Below are 19,946 nucleotides of genomic sequence, written 5' to 3' on the forward strand. Positions count from 1 at the left end.
AGTAAAGACACAGCATCAATGTTAGTGCCCATCAGCAGTGGCTTGAATAAAGAAAATACGGTACATATACACCATGGAATACTATACAGCTGTTGAAAAGAACAAAATTGTGGCCTTTGTTGTAACATGGATGCAGCTGTAGGCCATTATTCTAAGCGAATTAACACAAGAACAATCAGATACCACATTCTCACTTATAAGTGGGAGCTAAACAATGGGTACTCATGGACATGAAAGATGGCAGCAACAGACACTAGGGACTACTAGAGAGGGTAGGGAGAGGGGGACAAAGGCTCAAAAACTACCAGTTGGGTACTGTTCTCAGTACTTGGGTGACAGGTTCCATCATACCCCAAACCTCAGAATCATGCAATACATCCACGTAACAAACATGCACATGTACCCCTGAATCTAAAATTTTAAAGTTAAAAATTTTTAAAAAGGGAAATATAAAACACATAATGGAAGTACCATAATGCTCTTATTCCCAGCCGTTTGGGTTGTTCTCATTTATTATTTATTTTCACTAAATAGCACTCAGGGAAGAGTCTTTATGCATGTTGCTTTCTTTGTGATAATTTCCTGAAGATTCATTTCCAAGTATAGGATTTTTAAGTCAAAGTTATAAACACATTGGGAGCTTTTATATATTCCTAGATTGGTGAATATTTCCAAAAGATTATATCAGCCTGTATTGCCACAAGCCGTAAGGGTCCTGTTTTCCTCAGAGCTTCATCAGTATGGGGCTATCTTCATTTCTTTTGACACATTTATCATAGGTTTAAACTCTTACTTCATTGTTTTGAATTTGCACGCCTTTGCATAGTAACAAGGTTGAATGTTCTCCAGATGTTCTTAAGAGAATTGCTTTTGTTGTTGCTGAAGCCCTTGGAAAATGCAGTATTGTTAGCTGCGTGAGTGTGTATGCAGTGTGGAGAAAACAGGTGTGTGGCGAGCGTAGGAAGGGGTGAGTGTCTGGAGAGCTCAGGAGTGTGCTGCTGTGTGCTGTATGGAGGATGTGTGTGGAGTGTGTAGCGAGAGGTTTAGAGCATGGAGCGGAAGTGAAGAAGTGCTTCTCAATGACAACTGCACTAAAGCAGATACAAGTTTGGGAAGTAGCTGCCTTTTGGAGGGAGGGATATGAGGGAGATTTTTTTTTCCTCTACCCCGCCAGGAGATGTTTTATGTAGGAAATTTTATAGTGGGCTGAATTATTAAACTGTATCTATGTCTACTTTTAATTAAAACAAGAACGAAAAAGTAGTGGCCAAGGCAATCTCTAAGGGCCTGCCAGTTATAAAGTGATCTATTTTGGTGAGATAGACTTAAGCAAAGTTAGTGTCAGCAGAAGGGCTGGGCTGTGGGAGGACCCCCTTAGAGTGTGATGGTTCAGAACTAACAGCATTTAACACAGCGGTTTTTTTTTTTCCTTTGAGGTAGAGTTTTGCTCTTGTTACCCAGGCTAGAGTGCAATGGCATGATTTTGGCTCACTGCAACCTCCACCTCCTGGGTTCAAGCGATTCTCCTGCCTTAGTCTCCTGAGTAGCTGGGATTACAGGCATGCGCCACCACACTTGGCTAATTTTTGTATTTTTAGTACAGAGAGGGTTTCGCCATGTTGATCAGGCTGATCTTGAACTCCTGACCTCAAATTACCCTCCCGCCTCAGCCTCCCAAAGTACTGGGATTACAGGCATGAGCCACTGCGCCCAGCCAACACAGCTCTTTAGAACCATGTAAAGAACTTATAAAAGGCTAAATGCCCTTAAAGGATAATCTTTTCAACAATTGCTGGTACAACCGGTATTCATATGGAAAAAAAAGGCCTCCACTTCTACCTTTGTCTCACGCCATGTGTAAAATTAAACTCAAAATGGACCAGACCTAAACGTAAAAGCTAAAACTATAAAACATCTAGAAGAAAACATGTGAGAAAATCTGCAAGATTTTAGGATGGGCAAAGATTTTTTGGACAAGTCATAAAAAGCACTAACCAGAAAAGAAAAATTTATAAATTTGGTTTCATCAAATTAAAAACTTTTGTTCTTCAAAAGACATTATTAAGAAACTAAAAAGACAGGCTACAGATAAGAAGACAATATTGCATCTGCCTAACATATATCTAACAAAGAACCTATATTCCAAGTATGTAAAGCAGTCTTACAACTTAATAAAAAGCAACTGGCACACTCACTCATGCCTGTAATCCCAGCACTTCAGGATGCTGAGGTGGAGGGTCACTTGAGCCCAGGAGTTCAAGACCAGCCATAGTGAGACATAAAGCAGCATAGTGAGACTTCATCTCTATAAAAGTAAAAATAGAAAATTAGCTGTGCATGGTGGTGCATGCCTGTAGTCCCTGCTACTCGAGAGGCTGAGGCTGGAGGATCACTTCAGCCCAGGAATTCAAGACCAGCCTGGACAGCATAGTGAGACCCCCATCTCACAAAATAAAACTACAATGAGGTATCATTACATACCCACTATAGTGACTGAAATGAAGAAAAAAATAACAATACCAATTGCTAGCAAGGATGTGGAAGAACTAGAATTCTGATATACTGTTGGTGAGAATGTAAAATGGTGCAACCAGTTTGGAAAAGTTTGCCAGTTTCTTATGAAATTCAACATATACTTGCCCTGTATAACCCAGCAATTCTATCCCTGGTATTTTTGCCTAAGAGAAATGAAAATGTATGTACACAAAGAGTATTAGTCATAAAAATCCCTAATTGGAAGCAAACTAACAATTTATCACAGAGTCAATGTGATATATTCATAGAATAGAATATTATTCAGCAATGACAAGAAATGTACAACAAATACAGCAACAGGAATGAGTCTCAAAAATGTTATGCTCAGTGAAAGGACTGAGGCCCAAAGAGCATATACTGTGTGAGTCTATGCATATGAAGTTCTAAAACAGGCAAACTGGGAGAGGGGGTGGGTGGAGAAGATTGCCTGGGAGCATCCAAGGGATCGTTGAGGTAAAGGAAATATTCTTAGAAATGTAGCAAATTGATGCCCACTTCACACTGTAGATCAATTCAGTGGAAATCTCTCAGTTGATTCCAATGTGCATAGACACTGGTTCTCACCTTTGGTGGCACACTGGAATTATTTGAGGAGCTTTGTAAATCATCATTGTTTTATTCCCACTCCCAGAGATTGGGATTTGATTGGTCCAGGAGCAGGATCATGATTTTTTAGAATTTCTCCCAGGTTATTCTAATGTTCAGCCAGGGACTCTCAGCTATGTCTGCACCAGAGTCACCCAGAGAAGCTTTTAAAACTATCGATACCTTAGCCCCACTCCTGGAAATTGTAATGTAAGTGTTCTAGGGGAGGATTCAGTCTTGGAGTGTGTGTGTGTGTGTGTGTGTGTGTGTGTGTGTGTGTGTGTTTAGCTTCTCTGCTAATTCGAATATGCAGCAAAGACCTAGAATCACCAGATGAGGCACACTGATTTTTTTTTTAAAGCAATTTCACTGAGAATCTGTGGGGAGAGGCACTCTCATGGGCTGTTTTTGAGAACAGAAATGACCTACCGTTGGAAGGTAATTTGGTAATATTTATTAAAAATGTAAGTATGTGTACCCTTTGATCTACTAGTTTCTCTTTAAGAAATCTATCCCACAGAATTAGTAGCACAAGTTCATAGACCCATGTTTTTAAGAAACCTCATGCAGCATTGAATGTAGTAGCAAAAGAACTGAAAACAATTCAAATATTTCCCATCAAGGTCTGGTTAAATAAACCCAAATACCATAGAAATGAACACTGTACAGCTGTTTAAAAGACACTGTACCTACCGGCAAAAGTGAGCACGCTGTATCATTTGGAGATGAAAGCAAGTCACTCACCAATATATATGGCATGGTCCATGTTGCATTAAAGTAACCTTGTATATACAGGCATGTTTATAACCAAAAATTCACATGTAATCAGAAGATAGTATCTGTATGAGACTCAGCAACAGTTACCTCTGAACAATGGGATTGGAGAGACGGAAACTCTTATTTCACAAACTTGTCATGGTGGAATAGTGGGATTTTTCTTTTTTGTATTTTTCATTATTTTTCAATGAAAAAGCAGATCTTAAAAAAGTTACAAACTTGAAGAAACATTGCCAGCCTGTTCAAGACAGGCTAAGCTGCTTTTATTCTGTGGCCTGTGCCAGCTGGAGGTGTAGGGCGGATTCCTCAGGGAGACCCATGAGTCCCAAACACCGAGGGAATCCGCAGCTGCTGATGGGAGATGGGAACCCACAGCAGCTGTTCCGTAGCCCAGTTTTACAAATTCTACCTCCCCCGTGTTTTTCTGTTTTGTCATTGTATTATTTTTGCAATTGTTCCTGCCTCTTGCTTGGTTTGAAGCAATAGAAAGCTTTCCTTGTGAGGGGCAGTTTTTTTTTGTAGACACCTTAGCAGCCTTGCAACCTTACTTTCTTTCTCAGAATTAAGGAGGAAAAGCTTGAAGAATTGCTGTTCAAAGACAATTCAAAAATGGGTCCTAGGCTGGGCATGGTGGCTCATGCCTGTAATCCCAGCACTTTGGGAGGCCAAGGTGGGTGGATCACCTGAGGTCAGCAGTTCAAGACTAGTCTGGTTAACATGGTGAAACCCTGTCTCTACTAAAAATACAAAAATTAGATAGGTGTGGTGGCAAATGCCTGTAATCCCAGCTACTTGGGAGGCTGAGGCAGGAATAATTACTTGAGCCCAGGAGGCGGATGTTGCAGTGAGCTGAGATCACGCCACCACACTCCAGCCTGGGTGACAGAATGAGACTCCATCTCAAAAAAAAAAAAAAGAGAGAGAGAGAAAATAACAACAACAAAAACTGGTCCTAGGTAATAGTTTGGGTTTTACTTTCACTATCATTTGTTTTCTTTACCTGGGCACAAGTGCTTTAATTTCCTGTTTCCTGGGGAGTAGTGATGCAGGGTTCATTACCCCCTTTAATAGATACAAAAGTAGATTCAGAGAGGTTAAACAGCCCTTCCGTTGTAACACAGCAATAATTGCAGGAATGAGAACTTGGCCCTGCTGCTTCTTTGATCTTCGTTTCACTGGAGATGCCCAATGGACCTGTTTAGGAGGAATGAGAGCTAAAGGGCCTAGATTGGGAGGCATAAACTCAAATGTTCCCAGGGCTGGGCATACGACTTAAATGAATGAAGCAGACCAGGTTTTGACAGATGAGTGCTGGGATTTCTGGCCAATTATGAACCCAAGGTGGTCAGAACTTCTGAATGATTAAGAAAATCCACGAAACAGGATTTTAATGAATACATCTCTCTATTTTTACATACCAGTAATCAGTTCAGAAGCAATACCTATCTGAAGGCTGTGTTCACCACATGCCCTGATTGTACAATTTCTGGTTTGTCAGTGACCCCTAACACCACCCAACAACTGGGGCTGACTGAGGAGTTAATGGTCCATGGGCATTGCTTCTTTGACATTATTTTAACCTCTTTCACATCTAGTCAGCTACTTTTTTTCAAATTATTGTCATTTATGTTTTTTGTACACATAATTTTTTTCAAAAATGAAATATCCTGCCACCAAGATGATCGTTGATGTTTTCTTATTTTCTCGTCTTTTTGAGGATGTGCATATTGATTTTGATACAGTTATTTATTCAGTTTTATGACCTGCCTGAATATCATAAGCACCTTTCCATTTTATTAATTTTTCTTCAAAGACATTATCTTTATAATAGTGCATTCTGTGAATATAGCATACACACCTATCTGAAGGCTGGATTCACCACATGACGCTGATTGTACAATTTCTCGTTTGTCATATTTGAACAGTCATTTCATGTGTGACTTTGAGTAAGTTATTTAACCTCTCTATGCCTCAGTTTTCTCATTGGCATAATGGGGATAGTAATAGAATCTATAAGGTTAGTATAACGATTTAAGAAGTAAACATATGTAAAGTACTCAGAAGAGCACTTATCACAGAATGACATGTGCTTGCTGTTTCATAATATATTACTATTATCATGGTTTTGTACAAATATATGTTTGACTGCATTTAAATTCCTTTTTTCTTTAATTTTTTTAAATTTTTTAAAATTTTTTAAAGATGGGGTTTCACCATGATGGCCAGGCTGGTCTTGAACTCCTGACCTCAGGTGATCCACCCACCTCAGCCTACCAAAGTGCTAGGATTACAGGTGTGAGCCACCGTGCCTGGCCTACTTTTTATAATGAATTGCTATAGGGAGAATGGTCAATTGCTATAGGGAGAATGGTCAGATAGCCTTCTAGTAAGGTTGTTCTAATTTACATTTCCAGCTGACTATGGGGTACCTATTTCTCCACATCCTCTGAAACATTAGTTATTTTCCTTTCCTTTACTCTTCACCAAAAGAGATTACCTTGTGCATCTCTAATGTCCTTGAGCCTCTCTGTTTAGATTAGTACTCTAACATGGTCCTTATTCTTCAGGCTATTCTCAGAGATTGACATTGAGTTTGGAAATTTATCCTGGTTTATTCTTTTTTTTTTTTTTTTTTTTTTTTTTGTAGACAGAGTCTCATTCTGTCATCCAGGCTAGAGTGCAGTGGTATGATCTCGGCTCACTGCAGTCCCTGCCTCCTGGGTTCAAGCAATTCTCCTGCCTCAGCTTCCTGAGCAGCTGGGATTACAGGTGCCTGCCACCACGCTGACTAATTTTTGTATTTTTAGTAGAGATGGGGTTTTACCATGTTGGCCAGGCTGGTCTCACTCCTGACCTCAAGTGATCTGCCTACTTTGGCCACCCAAAAGTACAGGCATGAGCCACTGCACCTGGCCACCCATGGCTTATTATTTGTTTGACTACTCCAAATGGAGAATCACTGTCATTTAGTAAATGAGTTTGACCCACTTATATTTATTGTGATTTGTCTATGCATTTTGCTTTTTGTTTTTTGCTAGTGGATTCCACAGGCCACCGGCCCAACAGATATTTGTGAGATGCTGACCTAGAATCTCTGGGGTCTGTTCCAGAAACCACTCAGATTGAGGATCCTCGAGTACAATGGCGGCGGGAGCAGGAACACATGCTGAAGGATTACCTGGTGGTGGCCCAGGAGGCTCTGAGTGCACAAAAGGAGATCTACCAGGTGAAGCAGCAGCGCCTGGAGCTTGCACAGCAGGAGTACCAGCAACTACATGCCGTCTGGGAGCACAAGCTGGGCTCCCAGGTTAGCTGTGAGTACCTTCCACTACCACCACCTCCACCAACACCAACAGAGAATGGCCACACTGCATTCTGCCAATATTGCTTCTCAAGTCTGCCCATTTTTCTTTACCTCTACTCCTTGTCCAAACCACCATATTGTCTACTGCTCTTCCTGCTCCTACCTGTGGCAGTGATTCATTTGCCATTTTCATTTCATCTCATTTGTAATCATCTGAGAATGACAAGTGGATTACATATCTCCTTGTTTAAAAACTTTCAGGGACTAGGGGAATTGGGAGTGGGGAATTTCTTAGTTCATGAGTACAGAGTTTCAGTTTGGGAGGAAGAAAAAGTTCTAGAGATGGATGGTAGTATGTTCACAACAGTGTAGATGTACTTAATGCTACTGAATAGTACACTTAAAAATGGTTAAAATGGTAAATTTTATGTTGCGTATATTTACCACAATTGTAAAACAATCCAGTGCCCTTCAGTGGCTTGCCCTCACTCTTTCCATGGCCTACACAGCCCTCCATGGCCAGGCCCCTGCCAGCCACTCCAGCCTCATCTCATGCTCTCCTCACTAGGCTCCAGATGCACTGAGTCCCCAGCCCCGAATTCTGCTCCCTGCCCCACCCTGCAATTTTCCACTTCAGTGCCTCAGTATTTGCCAGTCCCCTTCCTAGAATGCTTTTCCCCCATCCGTTTGCAAGGCTAAGTCCTTCTCATCCTTCAGGTCTCATCCTTCAAGTCATCACCTCTGAGAGCTGACAGCTCTATCAGAAGCTCTCTTCCTCAACACTAGTCTTGGCCATAGCTCTCTGTTTATTTTCTTCATAGCACATATCACAATACATCTGCTTATATGTGATCAGTATTTCCTCCACTAGAATATAAACTTGGTAAGGGCGGGGCTCCTATCTTCCTATCCCTGGTACCCAAAGGAGGAGAGCAAGCATGCCAAAGTCCCCGTGTTCTTTTTTTTTTTTTTTTTTTTTCTTTTTTGAGGCAGACCCTCGCTCTGTCACCCAGGCTGGAGTGCAGTGGTGCAGTCTCAGCTCACTGTAACCTCCACCTCCCAGGTTCCAGCAATTCTCCTGTCTCAGCCTTCCAACTAGCTGGGATTACAAGCATGTGCCACCATATCTGGCTAATTTTTGTATTTTTAGTAGAGATGGTGTTTCCTCGAGTGTAAAGCCCTCACTGTGAGAAGTTCTGTCTGCTACCAAGACAGGACAAACCCTGTCAGGGTACTTACTGTCCCAGCCCCGCCTTTTTCCTTAGCAGCTCAGGAAAACCCCCAGAATCTTGGAGATTATAGAAAAGAACTGTATTACATTCATTAGCTATTCTGTGTCAAGTAATGTTCTGGAGACTCTTTGGAAGGTTTTAGCACTTAATCTGTCTTAGTCAACTCGAGCGGCCATAACAAAATACCATAGATTGGGTGGCTTAAACAACAGGCATTTATCTTCTCAGTTTCGGAGCCTGGAGGTCTGAGATCCAGGTACCAGCATTGTTGGGTTCTGGTGCGGGTTGTCTTCCTGGCTTGCAGATGACTGCCTTCTCTAGGGCCTCTTTCTGTAAGGGTGCTAATCCCATCATGAGGACGCTACCCTCAAGACCTCATTTAAGCCTATTTCCCCAAAGCCTCATCTTCAAATACTATCACTTTGGGGATTAGGACATCAATATATTATATGAATTTGGGGGAGACACAATTCACTCCATAGCATTATCGTTAAGACAGTCCTGGAAGGGAGATGTTATTGTTCCTGTTGAACCTCAGGTTTAAAGGAGCAAAGTGATTTTTTTTTTTCCTCTCTCTCTCTCAAGTTCTACAGTTTGAAAAAGTGTCAGGTGTGTATAAAAACAAACCTTCCTGGACATAATTACATGCAGGTAATTACTATTACCCCACAAAACACTCACTAATTCAGAAGGATGGACTTTTACGTTGGAGAGATGTGCAGCCACCACTTTACATAGTGGTAAAATTAGCATGACCAATAATGAGACCAAGTGACATTGATGCCTTCTGGTATGATGCAATAAAGACATGATGGAGGATCCCTCACGAGAATATTTCATCTGAATCTAATCAAGAGCACAGCCAGACAAATCCATAATATAGATTATTCTATGAGGCAATCGGCCTAGGGTTTTTTTTTTTTTTGAGGCATATCACCAAATGAAATGTTTGTTCCTTGAATTAGAGTCTGAAATGGGGGAGAAAAGCAGCCGTAAAAGACATTCTCAGACAATTGGAGACTTTCCTGAGTTGTAATAATGGAGTTATGAATATGTAGGAGAATGTCTACATAGATTTTATGAAGATGCATGTGGCAACATATCTGCAATTTATTCCAAAAAAGATCTAAGAAAAAAAGGAAAGGAAAGAAAAAAAGGGAAAACTCGGCTGGACACGGTGGCTTAGGCCTGTAATTCCAGCACTTTGGGAGGTCAAGGCAGGCAGATCACCTGAGGCCAGGAGTTCTAGACCAGCCCGGCCAACATGGTGAAACCCCATCTCTTCTAAAAATAAAAAATTAGCCAGGTGTGATGGCGTGCACCTGTAGTCCCAGCTATTTGGGAGGCTGAGGCACAAGGATCTCTTGAACCCAGAAGTCAGAGGTTGCAGTGAGCAGAGATGGCGCCACTGCACTCCAGCCTGGGTGACAGAGTGAGACTCTGTCTCAAAAATAAAGAAGTTTTTGTTTTGGTTTTTTAAACAGTCCAGACGCAGTTGCTCACGCCTGTAATTCCAGCACTTTGAGAGGCCGAGGTGGGTGGATCACCTGAGGTTAGGAGTTTGAGACCAGCCTGACCAACATGGTAAAACCTTCTCTTTTTTAAAAATACAAAAATCAGCCGGGTATGGAGGCACATGCCTGTAATCAATCTCAGCTATCAGGAGGCTGAGGCAGGAGAATTGCTTAAACCTGGGAGGTGGAGGTTGTAGTGAGCCAAGATTGCACCACTACACTCCAGCCTGGCCAACAGAGCGAGACTCTGTCTCAATAAATAAATAAATAAAAATAAATAAACAAAAAATTTTTAAAAAGGAAGAAACTCCAGTGTCAGATAAACTGAGCAGATCAGTAATGAGAAGCACCATGGTGGGAGGTGTTAACTGGACTCTGACGTCAGATGGCCTGGGTGTTCTCTAGGGGAAACTACTCCATCTTTAAGTCTCAGAATCTATGTTTAACTGTTTGAATTTTTGTTTTTAGATGATTTTTAAATTATTGGCACCCAAGGTGGGGCATGAATCTGTGACCCTGAGATTAAGAGTCTCATTCTCTACTGACTGAGCCAGTTGGGTGGAAATGTTATTAGTACCTTCATCTCATGGGTCAGGTCAGAGTTTCTTAACCTCAGCACCATTAACATTGTGGTCTGGGTAATTCTTCTTTGTGGGGGCTGCGTATTATTGGGTGTTTAGCAGCATCCCTGTTCTGTACCCTCTAGATGCCAGTAGCACCCCCACCCAAGTTGTGATAACGAAAAGTGTCTCCAGACTTTGTCATAAGTGTCATCCCCCAAACCACTGGTCTAGGTATGACACTTGGTACTATTTCCTTAGAACATATTAATGGCTCAATAAATACTCTTATTGATAGGAAACACGTAATATTTTGAGACTGTGGACTCTATACCTGGATTTTCAGTTCAAATCCAGGATATGCAAATTACTAGCTGTTGTAACCTTCCACAAGTTATGCCATTTCTGTGCCTCAGTTTTCATCATCTGAAAAATCAATCTAATCATAGTATCATCTTCATGGGAGTGTTAAGGGGCCTAAATTAGTTAACAAATGTAAAGTGCTTGAAATAGTACTTTTTATATTCTTAAGCTCTCAGTAAATCATTATTGCTGTTAATTCATTAGCATTGTAAATGAAAAAGAGGTTTTTCTGCACATCTCTGGAACCAACAAGAATAAATGTATGATCAAAGGTAGGAAATATATAATGCAGTTCCTCAGCCTTGTCATATGACTTCCAGGCAATCCCAAGAGCTCCACTGGGCTCAAAGCACCACCACTGTTTTCAGTGTTAAAGATCTTCCATCTGAAGGAACTGGGGTCATTTCAGGCAACTGGATCTGAGATGCACACCACACAGAAACTGGGATTCCCCCAGCCCAAGCATCCCAAACAAGATGTGACCCAAGCCTCATCATGACTGTCTTCAAGTTTTCCAAGCCAGGTTTGCCTCCAAGTCAAGCTCTTGGTATGACAGATGGATTAACTGACATGCGTGTTCTCTAACTCAGATGGCTTGCCAGGGCTTGTGAGGGTTTTGCCACCTGGCCTTGGCTGCTGTGGGTCACAGACACAGACAGGGCCCTGCCTTGGGGATGGAGACTTTGCTGTCTACTCTCTGGTGTAATCTCTAGCTCCATGGGGAAGAAGGGAACTAACATTTAATATGCACCTATTGTATGCCTGGAGGGCAATACGCTAGGCACTCTATGTAAGTAACCTCCTTCCTGAATCACACAGGCAGTCCTCTAAGACAATATAGTTCCCATTCTACAGACAAGGGAACCGAGGCCCCTAAAGAGGAAGTGGCTTCCCGAAAGGTACACTGGTAAAGAGTGGCAAGGTAGCCTTTGTCACCAGATGTATCTGATCCAAAATCAGTTTTCTTAATTTAACCCAAGTCAGTCAGTCAAATGCTCAGGTTCTTCAGCTATACTTGGTTCCTCTACCCTCTAAAAAGGTGAGAACTCAGGAGAGCTGGGTTCTTTGGGACCTTTTCATACTTCTTCGCCTCCCTAGGCCTTGATTTCCCATTTGGAAAATAAATCACTGGGGCCTTGCAGTTAAAAATGCCAGTTGAAGCTAGGCATGGTGACATACACCTGTAGTTTCAGTTACTCAGGAGGCTGAGGTGGGAGGATCACTTGAGCCCAGGAGTTTAAGTCCATTCTAGGCAGCATCGTAAGACCTCATCTCTAAAAACTAAAAAATGCCAGTTAAACCATTTGATTTTACTCACTGCAAAACTAGAAGAATAACAGATAAAAAAATATTTTAAGGCATACATAAATATATATGAGGTTAGGGGAAGCTGGAGAAGAAAGAGCAGCAATAGAATTTGGAAGCTGGAAAGCAGACAGACAGGTGGCAACCTACTTAGCAGACCTGAGAAAAGAGAAAATGGACTGATAGTGAGGAAGGCTCACAACACTGTTCTATAGAGCACTTGCAAAAACCATGGATGTCAGTGGCCGCAGCTAGTTCTGGAGGGAAGACTGAAGGGAGGAGTGTCTCAAAGAGGGTTGGGTAAAAGTTGTTTCTGAGACTGTTAGACCATCAGATCTTTTCCTTAAATGGATACAGTCAGGCAACCACCATCTTCAATCTAAATGACTGGAGGTTTATTTTTTGGAGAGGGTAAAATAGTCTCTGAACTCCAGGACACAAGACAAATTCAGAGTCGGAGTGCACTATCCTGAAAGCACAGTGAGTAAGTGAAGGGTTTTGAGACCTTCACCCTCATATGCCACTTGGTGCCCAGAACGGTACCAGGTCATTATCCTCTAGGCTGGACAGTAGAGAACTCTACAGGAAATCTGACCAGAACAAAGATATAAAGAGAAATGACACTGACATCAAGGATTCCTGGATGAAACCAAATCATGTCCAGCCAAATCATGTGCTGTGGCCAGGCGCTCATGCCTATAATACCAGCACTTCAGGAGGCTAGATGGGAGCATCACTTGAAGCCAAGAGTTCAAGACCAGCCTAAGCAACATAGCAAGACCCCATCACTAAAAAAATTTAAAGAAGAAAATTATCAGGCTGGGCGCGGTGGCTCACGCCTGTAATTCTAGCACTTTGGGAGGCCGAGGTGGGTGGATCACGAGGTCAAGAGATCAAGACCATCCTGGTCAACATAGTGAAACCCCGTCTCTACTAAAAATACAAAAAATTAGCTGGGCATGGTGGCATGCACCTGTAATCCCAGCTACTCAGGAGGCTGAGGCAGGAGAATTGCCTGAATCCAGGAGGTGGAGGTTGCGGTGAGCTGAGATCAAGCCATTGCACTCCAGCCTGGGTAACAAGAGTGAAACTCTGTCTCAAAAAAAGAAAAAAAAAGAAAATTATCTGAGTGTGGTGGCAGGCACCTGTAGTCCCAGCTACTCAGTAGGCTGAGGTAGGAGGATTCCCTGAGCCCAGGAGTTCAAGGTTACAGTGAGCTATGATTGTGCCACTGCACTTCAGCATGGGCACCAGACACCCTGTCTCTTAAATGATAAAATAAATTTTCAAAATAGAAAACAGCCAGGCGCAGTGGTTCACGCCTGTAATCCCAGCAGTTTTGGACACCAAGGTGGGCAGATCCTGAGGTCAGGAGTCTGAGACCAGCCTGACCAACATGGTGAAACCCCATCTCTACTAAAAATACAAAAATTAGCCGAGCGTAGTGGTGGGTGCCTATAATCCCAGCTACTCAGGAGGCCGAGGCAGGAGAATCGCTTGAACCCTGGATCAGAGGTTGCAGCGAGCCAAGATCACACCACGGCACTCCAGCCTGGGCAACAAAGTGAGACTCGATCTCAAAAAAAAAAAGAAGAAGAAAACAAATCACATGCTGTGCAACTCACAGTCCACAAACTCCATCCAGTCATCCTTTTGGGCTCCCACCCTTCAATGTGAGCTGACAACCAAGATTCCAGATATCCAAGGAAAGTCTCTAACAGAGAAAATAGAGACTCAAACCAACACATGGTGAAGGGAGAGCTTGTAGGAAACAAGGAGTATGCCTGAAGAAGAGAAGATTAAGAGAAGCTGCGTAGACAGGAAACAAGAACACGGTGCTACATTGTTTAAAAAGGAACCTTCAGAGAATAAAAAAGAGCCCATGGAAATTATGAGAGTAGAAATGAAAACTCCAAAGGAAGACTGGAAAATAAAACTGAGGAAGCCTAAAAATCAGAGCAAATTTGCACTCCAGCCTGGGTAACAAGAGCAAAACTCCATCTCAAAAAAAAAAAAAAAAAAAAAAAGAAAGTAAGAGAAAAAAGAGACTGCAAGGACAGGAAATCTGCTGTCTGAGGAAAATATGTTCCAGATATAACAGAGGAGAAAAGCATCACTGAAATAATTCAAGAAACATTTCCCAGAACTGAAGGAGGAGAATTTTTAGAGAGAAAGGTTTACTGAGTGTCCAACACAGTGGATGAAAGTTGGCTCACACCAAGATATCTCATTGTGGAACTTCAAACACTGGGACAGTTCAAGATCCTAAAAGCTTTCAGAGAGAAAAAATCAGGTCACACAGAAATGATCAGGACTCAGAATAGCTCCAGAGTTCTCACCAATAGCACTGAAAACCTAAAAGACCATGGTGTAATGCCTTCAGGTTTTAAGGAAAATTATTTCTGACCTAGAATTCTATATCCAGCAAAACGACCTTTAATCAAGTGTAGGGCCAAATAAGGCTATTTTCAGACATGTAAGATTTCAAAAAGTTCATTTCCTTCACAGTTTCTTTCTCAGGAAGCTACTGGAGATGATATTCTACCAAAATGAAGGGGTAGACCATAAATAGGAAGACGTGGTATACAGAGAGATGAGGAGACACACAGAGGAACACCAAGGGGGATCTCAGGAAGCCAGCCGTGCAGAGAAAGTAGCTCGCTCACATTGATGCAGGGGAGAAGCCCAGGCAGGAGAGAACCCAAAATAGAAAAATTACCAGATTCACATTGATCTGGACTCTATGAGCAGAAATTTAGATAACTAGCAGAACACGAGGTTGAATTAGTGATAAGTTTGTAGAAACTAAGCAAATGTAAAAATGACAATAATTAACTCAAGGGAAAAAAAAGTGCTGAAAAGTAAAAGTAAGCAAAGTCAGCTAGCTGATTCCACCCTGAATAGTGTTTGCAAAGTAAAAATAATGCAAACACTGAAGATTGCTTTCACCAAAAGTATACTATTGCTTTTAGGAGGATGGGAAGATGGGAGAGGTGCATGTGTGGTGGAGGGGCTGGGGAAGGAAGGGAGGCTAAGTCCCCGTCCTCCTGAGAGAGAAGTAAATAAGTAATGCCGAAGACAGAAAAGTTCAAGAAGCAGTAATGCATGCATTATTAGAGACATAGAGGTAGCCACCCAAGAAAAATGAAAATGATTTTCTTTTAGGGTGTGAATTATGGGGATAGGGGCTATGAAATGCTCTTTTTTATAGCAAACCTTGTGCTATGTTGGACTGTTAAACTGTGTTCATATATAACTGTAATAAAAACTAAAAATTAAGAGCTGTTAAGCATTGGGGCAAGACAGTATTTAAAGTCCTGTTGGATATAAAATTCTTGTAGTAGGGCAGGGCACAGTGGTTCACGCCTGTAATCCCAGCACTTGGGGCTGAAGTAGATGGATCACTTGAGGTCAGGAGTTTGAGACCAGCCTCATCAACATGGTGAAACCCCATCTCTACTAAAAATACAAAAATTAGCTGGGCATGGTGGTGGGCACCCATAATCCTAGCTACTTGGGAGGCTGAGGCTGGAGAATCACTTGAACCCAGGAGGCAGAGGTGACAGTGAGCCCAGTTAATGCCACTGCACTCCAGCCTGGGCAACAGAGAGAAACTCCGTCTCAAAAAAAAAAAAAAACTTCTCGTAGTAGAGGGTAGTGAAGGGATGCGAATACAAAGGAGAGGCTGATGACCTGCTTTCTTGATTGAAGTGCTGATTGCTTGAGTGTGTTTCTTTGTGAAAATTCCTCAAGCTGTGCTTGAGTGTGTTTCTTTGTGAAAATTCCTCAAGCTGTCCATACGTGATGTATGCACTTCTGTGTTATATACATATTCTTTTTACCTCAATCAAATGTTTACTTACAAAATGATAAGTAACAGTCTACATCTCGTGTCAGAGCCTTTGCGTACAAACTGTGCACTTCACAGTGATACTTCAGGGGATGAGGCTTAAAGCTCCTGGTGGCCCAATTGGCAAAAATCTCTTCTTTGTGGCATCCCTTGTCTCCAGGATTTCTGGGCTTGCCCAAGGAACATGATGCATGCCTCAAGTTGGCTCTGGCATGACTGGTCCCCACAGCCAACCTCTCCGTGTCTGAGTCAAGTCTTGTCATTTTTACAGGCTCTTCCACGCTGCTGCCACAGTCACCTCAACATTTCCCCAAAATACAGACCCATGTCCAAAGGCACATCCTGAGGAGTCCGGTAGCTGGCAGGACAGGGTGCTCATAGAACAAACATCCCCCGCTCTGCCCCACCCCCCTCGAGGACCTGTGTATTCCCAGATTGTTGCCACACTGACCAACTCCTCTGTCCTTAACTATTATTACTGTTGATCAGTGAGTGGTAAATGGTATTAACTATCTTAATGTTTTGTTGCAAGTACCTATTTGGGAAACACAGCAGGTCCTCAAATAACATCATTTTGTCCAAGGTCATTTTATTATAACATTGATGAGGGAAAAAATTGCTTACCAGGGAGACCATTCATGTGTAGAGTTTGCACATTTTCCCCATGTCTGAGTGGGTTTTTTCCAGGTACTTCAGTTTCCTCTCACACCCAAAAGAGGCACACGTTGTTAGACTGATCAGCATGTCTGCACAGTCCCTGTGTGAGTGAGTGTGCCTTCCGATGGGATGGCATCCTGTCCAGGGTTGGTGCTCATCTTATGCCCAGAGCTGCCAGGACAGATTCTGGTCACCCAGGACCCTGAACTGGAATAATTGGATAAATAACGATCTTGCTTTGTTTTTATTACTCTTTCTGTACTGTACATATAGCTCACACTAATTTCAGTGTTTAATATTAGAAGTGTTTTGGTCTTTCTGTAGATGTTTGGTAACATTTTATGACCAAAAATATGCCATAGAAACTTGGCCGGGTGCAGTGGCTCACGCCCGTAATCCCAGCACTTTGGGAGGCCGAGGCGGGTGGATCACCTGAGGTTGGAGACCGAGACCAGCCTGACTAATATGGAGGAAACCCTGTCTCTACTAAAAATACAAAAAATTAGCTGGGTGTGACAGCACATGCCTGTAATTCCAGCTACTCAGGAGGCTGAGGCAGAAGAATCGCTTGAACCCAGACGGCGGAGGTTGTGGTGACTGAGATTGTACCACTGCACTCCAGCCTGGGCAACAAGAGCGAAACTTCATCTCAAAAAAAAAAAAAAAAAAAAAAAAAGAGGGAGAGAAAAAGAAACGTAACTCTTGTCTATATCATTAGCCTATGGCAAAAGTGGCTTCATTATATGTGGTTTCACTCTAAGTTACATTTGCCAAGAACCTGTCTCCAAACCTAAGTGAGGAGTTACTGTACACCTAACGTGATACCTCCAGCTAAATATCCAACCAGCACTGAAATCCCCAAGTCCAGCAAAAACCAAAGGAATTAGACACCAGGAAATGAGAACTTTAAATTGGTAATGAAACATCTTTGTACATGGATTCCATGCTCCATGCTTGACACAAAGACCACAAGGCCCTTTTCACTCTAGTATTGTCCCCCCTCATCTCTTCTGGTAAACCTCAGTCTTATCCATCATCATTATCATTGTAAATTCAGCAGAAATGCAACACTTCTTGTGGTGCCAAACATCTTTTATGTTACTATGCGGAACAGGTTTCTCTTTCCCCCAACTTCCAAATATTACATTTTAATGCCTCATGCATAATCAAAAGACCTATTAAAATATTTTTAAACAAAGCCAAACAGTAGCATTCCCTTCATGACTGTCATGTCTCCCTCCAGACACTGATAATTACCAGCAATCACCAATAAGCTTCCCTATCCTCAGAAAAACACAGATCTCAGCAGACAAGCTGGCTCGTGAACAGGAAAGAGTGTTCAGATAATGACCAGGCACGAGGGCTCACACCTGTAATCCCATCACTTTGGGAAGCTGAGGTGGGGGGATCACCTGAGGTGAGGAGTTCAACCTAGCCAACATGGTGAAACCTTGTCTCTACTAAAAATATAAAATTATTTGGGCATAGTAGTGCGTGCCTATAATCCCAGCTACTCAGGAGGCTGAGACAGGAGAACAGCTTGAACCCAGGAGGCAGAGGTTGCAGTGAGCCAAGATTGTACCACTGCACTCCAGACTGCTCAACAGAGCGAGACTCCATCTCAAAAAATAAAAAGGAAAGACAAACGCAGATCTCAGCAGGTGATCTGGTAACGTGTGAACAGGAAAGAAGTTCAGATGGTAGTAGGTAGACAGGGGAGATGATGAAATTGTTCCACCAGTGTGATTAAGGACTCAGGGAAGAAATACTTCTCTGGCCTGCAGACTAAGAATAAGCGTTCTCTTCTGAACAGTGCGGTTGTGTTTATCTTAAGGACACCACAAATCTTATACCTGGTCCTATTTCCCCATCACATTACCAGTTAGGAGGCTCAGAGCCTATCACTAGTTTGCTTTCTTATCCTTATTTTCCCTTTGTGTCAGTTTCCGTAGCTTAAATATATTTTACTATGTAGTGTTCACTTTCATAAGCCTTAAAGTCCTTTTTCAATACATGAATAAATACTATTTTTAAAATACAGTAAAATCACAACTACATTACTGAACTATGGATTTGTACTGGAAGACAGCCTGGGAAAAAGATAATTATATTAGGATGATAAGATTATGGGTAATTAGCTGGGCATGGTGGCTCACGCCTGTAATCCCAGCACTCTGGGAGGCTGAGGTGGGCAGATCACAAGGTCAGGGGTTTGAGACCAACTTGACCAACATGGTGAAACCCGGTCTCTACTTAAAAATACAAAAAAATTAGCTGGGCATGGTGGTGCACACCTGTAATTTCAGCTACTTGGGGAGGCTGAGGCAGGAGAATTGCTTGAACCCGGGAGGCGGAGGTTGCAGTGAGCTTAGAGCACACCATTGCACTACAGCCTTGGTAACAGAAAAAAAAAAAAGATTATGGGTAATTTATTTTCCTTTTTGAATGTACATTAATATTATAAAGTATAATCAATATTTTAGTAATTTTTTCTGATTGTAAAGCATATGTATATGTTTTTTAAAAAGATCCCTGGTGGTCTAGTGGTTAGGATTCAGCATTAAAAAAATTTTTGTTTAAAAGAGAAAAATATAAAGATGATAATATCATTTATCAAATAACTCTTTAGATATCAGCATTCTCTTTGTTATTTTTTCAGTCTTAAAAATGCATATGTGTGTGTGTATATTTGGAAACTGTATTTTTTGTTGTTGTTGTTGTTTTTGGAGACAGAGTCTCACTCTGTCGCTCAGGCTGGAGTGTGGTGGTGCAATCTCAGCTCACTGCAACCTCTGCCTCCCAGGTTCAAGCAGTTCTCATGCCTCAGCCTCCTGAGCTGAGACTATAGATGCCTGCTACCATGCCCAGCTAATTTTTGTATTTTTAGCAGAGAGAGGATGTCCCCATGTTGGCCAGGCTGGTCTTCAGCTCCTGATTTCAGGTGATCCCCCTACCTCAGCCTCCTAAAGGGCTGGGATTATAGGCTTGAGCCACTATGCCTGGCCCCAAATTTAAGTTATTCTTTACACTTTTTTGTAAACTTGCTTTCACATGAGTTTCAGATATTGTCCCTTGTTGTTCAGTATTCTTCATCATCATTTTAAGTTGTGTAGTCCCCATTTTATGCGTGTACCATATTTATGTAACAAGTCCCCCTTTGTTGAACATGGAGGTTGTTCACTTTTAGTCCTTCCTTACTAGGTTTATTTAGATGGCCAATAAGCCAACTTTGCTGAAATGTGTTTCTTCTACTGATATTCTTGT

General features: G+C 42.0%; 1 protein-coding gene across 4 annotated transcripts in view; it reads left to right on the forward strand.

Annotated features, from left to right (window-relative positions):
• WWC1 (WW and C2 domain containing 1) overlaps positions 1–19,946 on the forward strand; it is a 184,226-nt gene that overhangs the window by 88,988 nt on the left and 75,292 nt on the right. For all 4 annotated transcript variants that reach the window (XM_078359150.1, XM_078359158.1, XM_078359161.1 and 1 more), the window contains exon 3: positions 7,008–7,211. In XM_078359150.1, the coding sequence (XP_078215276.1) occupies positions 7,008–7,211 (204 nt within the window). The remainder of the gene's footprint in view (positions 1–7,007; positions 7,212–19,946) is intronic.

This window comes from Callithrix jacchus, chromosome 2, assembly GCF_049354715.1.
Source record: "Callithrix jacchus isolate 240 chromosome 2, calJac240_pri, whole genome shotgun sequence".
In the NCBI taxonomy this organism is placed as follows: domain Eukaryota; kingdom Metazoa; phylum Chordata; class Mammalia; order Primates; family Cebidae; genus Callithrix; species Callithrix jacchus.